This window comes from Salvia miltiorrhiza, chromosome 3 (assembly GCF_028751815.1).
Source record: "Salvia miltiorrhiza cultivar Shanhuang (shh) chromosome 3, IMPLAD_Smil_shh, whole genome shotgun sequence".
Taxonomy (NCBI): Eukaryota; Viridiplantae; Streptophyta; class Magnoliopsida; order Lamiales; family Lamiaceae; genus Salvia; species Salvia miltiorrhiza.
This window is the reverse complement of record NC_080389.1, coordinates 51,471,221-51,483,404: the sequence shown is the minus strand read 5'-3', so window position 1 is coordinate 51,483,404 and position 12,184 is coordinate 51,471,221. Positions and strand designations below refer to the sequence as shown.

The following is a 12,184-nucleotide window of genomic DNA, read 5'->3' as shown; positions in this document are numbered from 1 at the left end:
CAATTCAACATAGATAAACACATATATAAATGACCTTTGGATTATGTTTACTCTTACTTTTAGGGGTCAACTAAGACTGAGAGTCTTGGTAAGGGTAGATACTTCATATTTGGAGAGTTCAATGAGTTTTGTATGAAAAAAGGTGTTAAAAGACACAAGACAATGCCAGGGACTCCTAAACAATATGGAGTCATAGAGAGAATGAACTGTACCATACTTGAAAGAGTAAGGTGCATGTTGCTGGAAGCTGGAATGGCTAAGAAATTATGGGGAGAGGTTGTTGCAACTGTTGCATACTTGATCAACATATCACCGTCTTTAGCAGTGGAATTCAAAGTACCAGATGAACTATGGTATGACAATACACCAAACTATTCACACTTAAAAGTTTTTGGTTGTAGAGCATATGTTCACCACAAGCAAGAGAAGCTGGAATCCAAGGCTCTAAAATGTGTCATGCTAGGTTATCCAAAGGGTGTAAAGGGATATAAACTATGGTGTACTGAATCAGGCATGGGCAAGGTATTATCCACTATGTTGACTGGTCCGGCCCAATAGTGCATGGTTCAAAGAATTAGAGCCGAACTCTATATACTCTTTCAAATATCTTTACGATATGTTTATGCACCAATTCACTAGCTCATGCAGATCTTCAGAAAACGTTATGTCCCTAATGGACATGAAGCAAGAACAAAATGAAACCTTGGGAAAATATGTGTACGTCTTGATCTAATGTCGTGTTGTTAGAAGCATTAGAAGTGGAGTTGAAGATTCGAGGATGATATGTTCTCATCCATGGTCTGAAACTAGGGCCTCACTTTGATGCTTTGCAGATTTAACCCCCAAAAAAATTTGATCAGCCTGTAGGAGCAACAGATAGTGGAACAGTTTTAATATGTGGAGTGGGAATTGAGGGAGTCATCAAAACTAACATCATTTGGTGCATCATGACCGCTTGGAACAGAGAAAAGCATTTGTACTGACATGGTAATAGTAACATTTCCCTTAGAGTTGGGAACAACATAGACCACAAGGATGAAAGAAGCCTCATTTCTCGGTACGGTAGAATTCTGGACATTAGTATTCTCTTGCATGTTATTCATTTAATTTCAAACTCAGTACTGAGATCCTTTGTTCATGTTGGTGTGTAAGTTGTGGGAGGTGAAGTTGCAGTTTGTGAAGGTCCAAAGGAATTTGCCGCAGAGTTAGAATTTGAAGATCGATGTATTTTCAGGATCAAATATGGTGAGATTTGCTTGAGAAGGGGATGTTTGGGATGAGCACCGATTTCAATAAAATTGACATCAAATCTATGAAAACACTAGAGGGCAACATGATTAATAGTTTTACCCACATAACTGACACACAATCTTGTTACTATTGTTATCTCCATTGTATATGCATCCACCTCGACCTATATATATTGTCATAGCTAGCCACAACTAGCATTACGACCTTTGTCACGATTTCCTTGACTTTGATTTTAAGAGACATTTAGCTTGCGGTAGAAAATCGCTTGTAGCATAACTCATGCGATTGTAGAGCAAATTGAACTTCATGGAGAGATAGTTCTTCGTGTATTGAGATTAAATTACACCGGAGTTTCAAATTCTGGACCTAAACGAAACAAGCACATGAATTAATATATTTTTATTTTTATATCTATCATTAATTTTTATTAAACAAATTAATTGATTTGTATTAATTTACTACATGAGTTGAGATTATATATATGAGAAATTTATATATATATAGCACATATTAAGGTAAAAAGTTAAATTAAGGCGGAGGAATTGTTTGTAAGAAGTAAATAAACATGAGATGGGTAGTGAGAGTAATTAAGTTTGAATATTTGTAAAGGTTAATCTCTTATTGGCATCAAACATTAGCACAAGCCGATATACATTATTCCTCTTGAACACTTATTTTACATTTATTTATGGACACATTTTCTCAAGCAGAAGCAGGTCGTCTCTGAGTCCCGCTGAAAATGAGCGTCTCCCGTCGTGAAAACTTGAGTCTCTCGGCCTCCTCCCTGGAGACTTGGTAGGCGTTGGCGACGACATCGACGGGCAGCCCCCTGATGGCGGAGGTGCGGCCGCTCAAGGTGTTGATAATGGCGTTGTCGTTGGTGTTGAACGCCACCCACTCAAAGCCCTCCTCTCCAGCCTGCTTGACCACGGCGAAGTTCTGAGGCACCACCACGACCTGGCCCTCCCTCAGTTGGCCGTCGAATACGGCGTGCCCGCGGTGGTTGACTATCTGCACCCGGGATGCCCCGCGAGTGACGTAGATGAGGCTGTGGGCGTTGGCGTACCAGTGCGGCGAGAATATGGCGTTCTGTCAATCAAAATATGTATATATATTAATCAAGTGTTAAGAGCTAAGAGAGAGAGTGGTAGTGTTGTTACCCTATGAAGGACTCCTCTGGCGGCGCTGAGTTGGAGGAAGCGGAGGATGGGAAGGTTGAAGCTGTTGAGGGTGGAGAACCTCCCGGCGCGTGGGTTGTAGAAGTCGGCGCGTGATGCCCTGTCGAGGTTCTCTTTGACTCTGGCGCTGCAGACGGTCTCCTCGAGGCCGTTGTCGTTGTGGTAGCCCTCATCCTCACGTCGGCTCCTGCCATAGGGCTGGATCAATTTAATGCTCTTCTCTGCCCTGATAATATGGCCCCTTTCGTCGTTTTGGCCCCGGAGCTTTCTGGCGGTCTCCACATCAACGCCAAATGCCTCCGCCAACAACTCGTCGTGGAAACCGCGGAAGACATTACCCAACTCTGATTGGGCTTCTTTGCCTCCGCGCAGCCTCATGTATTGCTCTTCCTCTTGCTCGTTGTTGGGGTTTCCGGCCAGGAAGAAGGACTGCATTCATTCATTCATTTTTAATTAAAATAACACTACCATGGATGTATATCTATGTATGTATGTACCCTTGGGTTTTGGTCGAGTTGGTTGGCATAGTTGGCGTTGTGGTGGAAAACAACAAGAACAAGCTCTTGATCGCCGTCGTTGTAAACCCAGTGAGCCTCGCCGGCCCTGACGGCGATGACGTCACCCTGCTTCACATCCTCAACTTTCTGGTGTCTGTCTTCTCTGAATGATCTCTCGCTTCTTTCCTTGCGAGAATATTGTTGTTGGGCTGATTCGGCTTCGAATGTTTCGGGGCAGCCAGAATTCAAAACTCCATAAGTTCCCCTGCCTGCACATACACATGAATTAAACAATCCATTTCAATTTCCAAAAATATACATGCAAATAAATCAACCTTGGACGACATAGACGAGAACGGGGGCGTTGTGGTACACCGGCAGCAGGAGGCCTCTCTGCTGGATTCTGTGGCGGCGGATGGACACACCGGCGCATCGGAACTCATCGTTCCGGTTGTCCCAGAACTCGGTCTCTCCGCCCTCCGATCTCACGGTGTAGGACGGCTCCCGGGCGTCGATGTTGCTGATCTGGCACTCTCCCACCTGCCACGACCCCTCTCGAACATGAGTGGCGCACCCCAATCCTAACACTAGAAGAAAGCTTACAACTGAGAGCGAGAGCTTCGCCATGCTGGAATGTGTTGTATTTTGATGATGTGAAGCGGCGAGGCGGAAGCGTCATTATTTATAGGGGAGAAGTCTGCAACATGCATGGCTGCCTACCTCCCATGCCTTCCACCTATGATTTTCTCAGGGGGCACCTGGCTTCATTCATGCTTCCCAAATTATGTCTCTTTCTCTTCTCTCTTGCATCTATATGCTTCCACTTTTTCTATATTTCCTTCTTATGTACTTGGACCAAAAACAAGCCTACATACATTCCTTAATTACTGCTCTTCAATTCGATCAAAAACTTAACCATAATATTTTTCATGCATGCACCTACCGAATAATTTCTAATACCCATCGATTTTACATTTTTCATCAATCTTAATTATATACTCCTTCTTTCTCATATTTATCTTATAGGCGGATAACCTATACAATTTTAAAAATAATAAAACACACACACACATATATATACAGGGGAGGGCTACCATGAAAACACCACCCCTTATACTATAAAATAGGAACATTTCCTCACCCTAGATCTATACCAAATTAACGGTTCAGATTGAAAATCTGTATTTTGGATTAATTCATTTCAAATTATGAATTCATAGCATCGTTAAGGGATGAAGAAGAAAAATTGTGACCGGAGTGCTCGGTCGCCGAGTTGTTCTGTTGCTTATATCTTTTTATGTTTTGTTGTAGTATTTTTTTTGGTAATGTTATAACAAGAATGTTAATAACACTCAAGCTAACACGCAATTAAAGGTACATGAAAAATATGAATGTCTTCGATACAATCTTGTATGTGGTATTGCACATGCTTACTAGTCTGAAGTCCGACCGCTACTACTTTCGGCTTCTCAACCTTCAGAATCAGTCTAATACGAGTGTGATTCTATTATTATATTTGCTTAAGTCGTGTTTTTTGCTAAAAGTGAAAGTCGCGGGCACAATATGGAGGGGCTTATTTGCAATAAGGAAACACGAAAGGGTTTAGTTGCAAAGAAACACTACAAAAAAAATAGCTTTAAAGGACACCTAAAAATGTCTCAATAAATAGTTTATTGCAACATCTGACTTTTCTCCACATTGATTTTTAGTGTCGCGTGTAACAGTGTAGCTAAAGGGTTAACTAGCTATCGAGACACTTGATAATGTCCAAATAGCTTAATTATTTACCAGATTTAAAATTGTAATACAACATTTACTAATGTCATGAAAGACAAGTAATACAACATTTTTTATTGTCTAGACAAATACTTTATTACAACACCTAATTGTGATTTATTATGACATAAGACATCATTTTTTATAATTGCCGAAATTGAAAGGTGTAGTTATATATTTTACATAGAACTACAATATATTTATTTCAAATATGAATTCAATCGCCATAAATGCTTGTTATCTTATTTGCCAAGAAAATAACGCTAATTCCTTACAACCATTTCCAAAATAAAACTACACTAATGCTCTTGGCAAGAGTAATAAAAATAATTGTTCCGATGCTACAAGTATATAGCTTGTGTGCTGCATTCTTCAAATTCTTATCTTGAAAGTTGTGTTAAGCTCCCGAGTGAGTTGGCTCCAATATCTACACTTCCCAGTACGATAGTGTCTGTCTATAATACATTGCACGTCGTTTCCAACCCCTGAGTTGCTTGCCTTGCGCTTGATGCCTTTTCTAGCGCATCGAATCATCTTCTTTTGAATGAACTACCAAAATATATAAGAAAATGATTAGATTAAATAGCTAAAAGACACCATGATTTTGATCATCTGTACCAACCTATTTTCTAAAAACAACTAAACCTTTAGTATGCACAAGAGATTGTGGCGACACTCCATTTGCAGGAGGCAGTCCAATCAAATACCAAAACAAAGTCAGCAACATATGTATTTTCCAACCTAAATAACATATAAGTGGAGCTGAAAATAGTTAGCAAAATGGGCTATGCATAAAATTAAACCATGCAAAACATGTTATCATAATGAGAGGTTGACGGATTCTTGAGATCGAAGTCCTTCAACACAGCTAGTTGTGGGAAAACCATGTGGTAAAAAAACAGAGCGATGCTATCATCACTGTTAGAATAAATGCAGCAAAACATGTATAACATAGGAACCTTTGCCATAAATATCTAAAGTGAACATCTACAACCCCAAAACTACTTACCGAGAATATTTATAATAGTGGGAAAGCAAGGTGTAGGAATTAAAATATTGTGAAGGTTCACCTAACTTGCGGTGATCCTCATATATTAATCTTGGCGATCCTCGAGCTAAATTTGATAAGCTACACATTAAACGATATAAACATAACTTGAAGTGAAAATGGTCACTAACTTCTGGGAAGATATTTTAGTAAGCATCAAATTTATATGAAATGGTAAATTGACAGCATAAGTGTTAAATACAATTATACAAATGAATCTTGCAGGCTGTGAATCATAATTCTTATAGGCTAATGTTGTGATATTAAATTATAAGAGAACCTCATTACCTTACAATATGTATTTCTCCAAAAAATAGCTTGAGCAAAAGTATTGCTGATGTTCTATCTTCTAATATATTGCAACTTCAATACACAAGTAACATTTGGAAAGACATTAAGGCAATAATAAGTGATAAATCGGATGTTATCGCATTGGACGCATACCTGATACTCATCTTCCACAGCTATGCAATCTAATGGATACGGTTGTTCAAGGTGAGCTATAATTTGATCCTAGAAAGCAAGCTATCAAGTTAAAGAGCCATATAGTTTATACATAATAAGTGAAACATGTGGTGCAAAAAAGGAAACAAAAATAATTTTCTCAAAGATATCTCAGAACATTAGCAATAAGTTTTTTTGAACTCTATTCCAAAGTGCATACATTAAATGCAATAGAGGCCCAAAAAATCAGCAGCAAGTCATTCACTAATTACCTTGTTCTGATTAAAAAACTCGTGATTTGAGCTAAAGTCTCGATCTTCTTCTCCGTTTCACTCATATGCATCAAGGTGAGCCACATTCTTGTCCTCCTAAAACTTCAACAAAGAATTATATGAGTATAAAAACAGAATTCCTCGCAAACCAAACTAATGCTAAATTTTTAAACTACCAAATAATAGCAAATGATTCACCAATAATACAATTAAGAATGCACACAAATTTACAAACTCCTCAAACTATGATCAAATTCAACCCGTATGACCCAAAATAGTTCATGGCCTCAGGTAAATTGATGAAAAATCTCAAATTTATCACATTTTCGCATATATATTTGTCTAACACGACAAGCAGATTTTGGTATGCTTTTATAGTGATATGATTTCTTATGGAGTTATTTCATTGAGTATAAATAAATGTAATCGGACTCTATACATTAAAGCCATGAAAACAGAGTCTTGAAGGACAAATGTCCTGCAAATTAAATGTCATATACTTACAATTGCACGCCATCCTCCATTAAAGGGAATTCAAGACTTAGGCTCCAAACTTGATAAAATATAAAAGCATATCAAAAGTCTGCTTCTCAAATTAGACAAGTATATATGAAGAGTTCACTATGTAGGAAGTATAATTGAATTTTAACTCAAATGATGAGAAACACATGCCAACTTAAATGAAATAAAAACAAAGTAACATTTGTGATGACAACACGTCAAAAACTAACACTAAATTTAAGAATTAAAAAAATGTTCATTTTCTTTCCCAAGTTTAACACCCTATCTTTATAAAATCTTGAAGAGACTAAACACCAAATAAACTTCAATTCTTATACAAGGAACAAGCAAATTCGAAATCCAAGCATCTAAACAGTTAAACAAGAAGGCCACAAAAAATACGAAATAAATAAATAAAATGAGACTAGAGAAGATAATTTATGCCGAACGAGACTCCGCCGAAACTACTCTTATACTCCGCTTTCTTCCGCTGGAATTAATTTGTTCAAAGCACAAATGAATTCCCTAATCCTAATTATACAATTGGGGCTGAAAATATAAATTTGGCTGTATGGTGGTGAAATTCACAAGTATCTGGGGAAATTTTCGTTGTTGGTGGTAAAAAATTGATTAAGATGGTAATTGAATCTGTGAAGTAGGGCACGAGCAATTTCTTTTTTTATGACTGTAAAAACTTTCAGAAAATTTGGTGGGAGAATTGGCGCCTAGAATTTAAGTCAATAAAGGTGGTTCTTTTTTTATATTATTATTATTATTATTATTAGGCATATATTTTTCTCATGTTCTTAGGGACACAAGGTAGTGTTGCGATTGGCATGGTATAATGGCACTAATCTTTTGCTATCGTAATAGTGATTAATAAATTTTGCATCAACTAATATATAAATAAGGATGTCGTAATAGAATATTTATCACCACACACTTATTGTTATGTCATAAAAAGGGTGTTGTTATAGGCCATTTTTCTTGTAGTGAAAGTTTAAAAAGATGTTTTAATCTCGGTTGTTGATCATATCGAATGGCTAGCATTTGATGTCTAAGACTCAGTTAGTTAGTTATAACTGTGCCCGTCTTCCCCATTGGAGCAACAACTGATTTCCAGATTTGTAGAGGGAGATCAAGAGTGATATTGTGAGCCTTTATCTTCATTTTCAAAGTTTGTGAGGATCATAGATATTTTATACTTTGTATTCAAAGTTCGATTGTGAATAAAGGATAGCTCGATTTCTTGGCCCGTGGATGTAGGATGAAAAATCAAACCACGTAAATTCTTGCGTCGATTTTTCTTATTCTTGCTTATTTGCCAATTATCTTAACAAGTGGCACCGTCTGTGGAAAAGTGAGACCACCGATCGATGATAGGATGTTACAGAAGGTATTGAAAATGGAGGGGGGGACGTGTTGGAAAATAACTCAAGGTGGGTCACAAATTGGACCTTCGTTCCTTCTCCCTTGTACCAGCCCGACTCGGGAACAAGAATCACCGTTAGGATAGAGTCACTTGTTTTCCCTGTGGCACCTTTGCTTCCTAAGCCGTCTGAAGAAAGCGTAATCCGACTTGAACTTAGTAAGGCGCTCTATCAGTTCTATCATGTGTCGGGAGGAATGAATTGTAAAAACAGCGGCCGTTCGACTACACGCTGATCGAAGGCTCCATACGTTTTGGACCGCAGGGAACCATAGCATGGGGGAGCGTCTACTCCTTTTGCCGCCGCAAGGCTGGCTAATCGTACGCAGCAGGCTCGAAGACCTTTACAATAAGTTCTGGAAGGCACATGAGGTTTTCGTCACCTTTATTTTAGTTTATGAGGTGATCTGATCTCGCCTCTAGGAAGGTCGAAGAGAAGGTTGTTATCACAGTCCTATGGCCGATGTCCCTTTTCTTTCTCCATTCCGCCTCCTTCTTTGCTTTCTTCCAATAGAGTCTAAGGCAAAGTGGTTCGTATGCCTACTTGACGAAAGGGACTGACCACTTTCTAAATCGTTTTTTATTTGATTTGTCACTTCAAGCAAGTGAGAAATGGTTCTTAGCCACCGGGGACCGGCCGATTCAATACAGCAACGGCTTTTAAGCCGTTATCGATCGCCTTCGGCGGACGTCATAGAAAGGGCCCGAATCGACGCCGAAGATCTTTTTGAGGTCAAGGCGGAAATAATTCAAACAATGACACCCCTTCATCCAGAAGGGGATTGGCTTCGACGCGGGGCTCGCGCAAAGTACGTCGAAGTCGTGTATGCACGGGATTTATAAGTAGTCCAATCCGTAAGCCCAAGACCCGAGAGCGAAATCCTCTCATGCTGGCCGGTCGATTCTTCGGCTTAATAAGGTGCTTTCGTCTTTTCCTACTTTCTTTATTATATTAGATTAGCGATTATTGGCCCACGCCCTTTTCTATTTCAAATCTGGGACAAACTGAAGGAAAAGACTGACCCATTCGGTGATTTTCCTTTCGCGTACTAATCAATGAACCCCAGAAACCTACTTTCTTTTTTGACAAAATCAACCAAGCCTAAGCGGTCACGACAACGTCCAAATGCCACCTTTAGATTCTTAAGTAGGGGGCAAGGAGGACCACGTAGGAATGCCGACCACTACATAAGCCACTAGTGGCTCAGAGAAAGCGCTAATAGCCCGTCGTGCGAGCCTCCCACTGGGGGCCCACTATGTCAAAAGCGAGAGAAACCCCATCCCTCTCTTTCCTTTTTTCGATGCCAAGAATTGAATCTAAAAAATTCACTTGGAAAAATGACTTTGAATCAAAATGCATGCGTCATTGACACATCAGTGTTTTGCAGCTGCATTGAAGGAGAAGGATTTCTTGTCTTCATCATCAGCCAAAGATGTTGATTCAAAAGAAAAGATTGCAGCAGCCGCAGATGCAGACCTCAAGAAAGTTTAGATACGCGAGAAGGCGCATAGTCTGATCATATTTTTCATGCATGCACCTACCCATCGATTTTACATTTTTCATCAATCTTAATTATATACTCCTTCTTTCTCATATTTATCTTATAAGCGGATAACCTATACAATTTTAAAAAGTAATAAAACATATATATATATATATATATATATATATATATATATATATATGGGAGGGCTAGGATGAAAACAACCCTTAGACTATAAAATAGGAACATTTCCTCACCCTAGATCTATTCCAAATTAATTGCTCAGACTGAAAATTTGTATTTTGGATTAATTCGTTTCAAATGTATTATGAATTCATCCAATTAAATTTATACCAAAAACACTCATATTTCCTGATTCGATTTCGTTATCTTTCGTTGATGTTCCATTTGAGCATAATTTTAACCAATTGATGTTGGTTTGAGTCTTCTAAAGTAGCTATGATATGGTAGAACATGTACGATAGTCGATGATGCAGAGCAACTGGCCCGAGAATCAAAGAAATGGGCGATAAACAAGCTAAGGTCGAAGAGGAGAGCAACTCGACAATCGTTGTTCCGATAACCCAAATAGTTGTCCAATTTTACATATCTCGATGATAAATTCGGCGATCGCCGAGTTCGTTAAGGGATGAAGAAGAAAAACGGTGATCGGTTTGCTCGATCGCCGAGTTATTCTGTTGCTTATATCTTTTTTATCTTTTGTTGTATTTTTTTTTGGTAATGTTATAACAAGAATGTTAATAACACTCAAGCTAACACACAATTAAAGGTACATGTACATGCAATTAAAGCTAACATGCTTACCGGTCTTAAGTCCGCCACTACTTTCGGCTTCTCAACCATCATCTTTGTTTTCAAAGTCTGTGAGGATCATAGATATCTTATACTCTGTATTCAAAGTTCGATTGTGAATAAAGGATAGCTCGATTTCTTAGCCCGTGGATGTAGGTTGAAAAACCGAACCACGTAAATTCTTGTGTCGGTTTTTCTTATTCTTGCTTATTCACCAATTAGCTCAACAAGTGTCACCGTGTGTGGGAAGGGAGACCACCGATCGACGATAGGATGTCGATGCCAAGAATTGAATCTAAAAAATCCACTAGGAAAAATTACTTTTAATCAAAATGCATGCGCTATTGACGCATCGGGGTTTTGCAGCTGCATTGAAGGAGGATGATTTCTCGTCTTCATAATCGGCCAAAGATGCTTATTCAAAAGAAAAGATTGCAGCAGCTGCAGATGCACACCTCAAGCTGAGCTATGCGAGAAGGCGCATAGTTTGATCATATTGTGCATTGGCGGTGATAGGGTGCTACGGGAAGTGGCAATGGAGAAGTCTGCAGTTGTAGTTTGGGAGAAGCGTGAGTCAATATGACTAAATCTCTGGCGAATCGACTCTATTTGAAGTAGAGATTGTACTCTTTCAAGGTTGTGAAATCTAAGCCTTTGGAGGATTAACTTGAAGCATTCAACAAGATCATTGATAATCTTGAGAATGTGGAAGTAAAGATATATAAGTGATAAGGACCAAGCTATCATTCTTTTGAATTCTCTCCCATCATCATATGATTGCCTCAAGGATGCTATGCCCTTTATGGGAGGGAGAATGACATATCGGCTAAAGAAGTCCAACCAGCCCTTAAAGCTAAAGTGCTACAGATATCAAGAACATCAACTCAGAAGAAAGAAGGTGTTGTTGGTGAGGGATTATCTGTGAAACGAAAGATTGGAAAATCCAAGAAATCCAAAAAGGTTTTCAAGACGGGAAAACAGGAAAATGGAAACAAGGCCACTGATGATGAAGTGCAAACTTGCTATCATTGCAAGAAACTGGGCCACTGAAAGAGAGATTGCATCATTTGGAGAGAGAATCAGAAGCAGTTCAATGTCACTAGAAACAGGAGCAGAAAGACCAAGAAAAATATGATCTTGCAGAAGCTCTTAATGTGGTGGAGAGCCACATGTATGAACAGTGGGTACTAGACTCAGGGTGCTCATTCCACATGTGTCCACTTGAGAGTTGGTTTACTGAACTGCACTTTTAAAAGAAAGGCAACGTGTTATTGGGGAATGTCCAGAGCTGTGCCATCGAGGGCATAGGCACCATCAAGTTTAAGCTACATGATGGATCTGTGAGGACATTAGAATATTAAAGTATATTCCCAGTTCAAAAAGGAATTTGGTATCCCTTCGATCTTTGGAAAGGAAAGGGTATGAGTGGAAGTCCACCAAAAGTGGAATGATTGTCACAAAAGACTACAAGATTATCCTGAAATGAGTAAG

General features: G+C 38.9%; 1 protein-coding gene across 1 annotated transcript; it reads right to left on the bottom strand.

Moving 5' to 3' along the window:
• Positions 1-1,843: 1,843 nt before the first annotated feature.
• LOC131014216 (11S globulin seed storage protein 1-like) lies at positions 1,844-3,653 on the bottom strand. The gene is made up of 4 exons (XM_057942109.1): positions 3,262-3,653; positions 2,927-3,195; positions 2,412-2,858; positions 1,844-2,340 (listed from the first exon to the last, which is right to left on the bottom strand). Exons 1-4 carry the CDS (start codon positions 3,551-3,553, stop codon positions 1,954-1,956), a joined length of 1,395 nt encoding a protein of 464 aa, XP_057798092.1. The 5' UTR covers positions 3,554-3,653; the 3' UTR covers positions 1,844-1,953.
• Positions 3,654-12,184: the final 8,531 nt, after the last annotated feature.

Bases quoted from the DNA above. Each gene is read 5' to 3' on its own strand.
- LOC131014216 (XM_057942109.1), bottom strand. From the start codon at position 3,553: ATGGCGAAGCTCTCGCTCTCAGTTGTAAGCTTTCTTCTAGTGTTAGGA. The intron at 2,859-2,926 runs GTACATACATAC...GAATGAATGCAG, and splicing joins AACTCGACCAAAACCCAAGG to TCCTTCTTCCTGGCCGGAAA. The intron at 2,341-2,411 runs GTAACAACACTA...TTTGATTGACAG, and splicing joins CCAGAGGAGTCCTTCATAGG to AACGCCATATTCTCGCCGCA.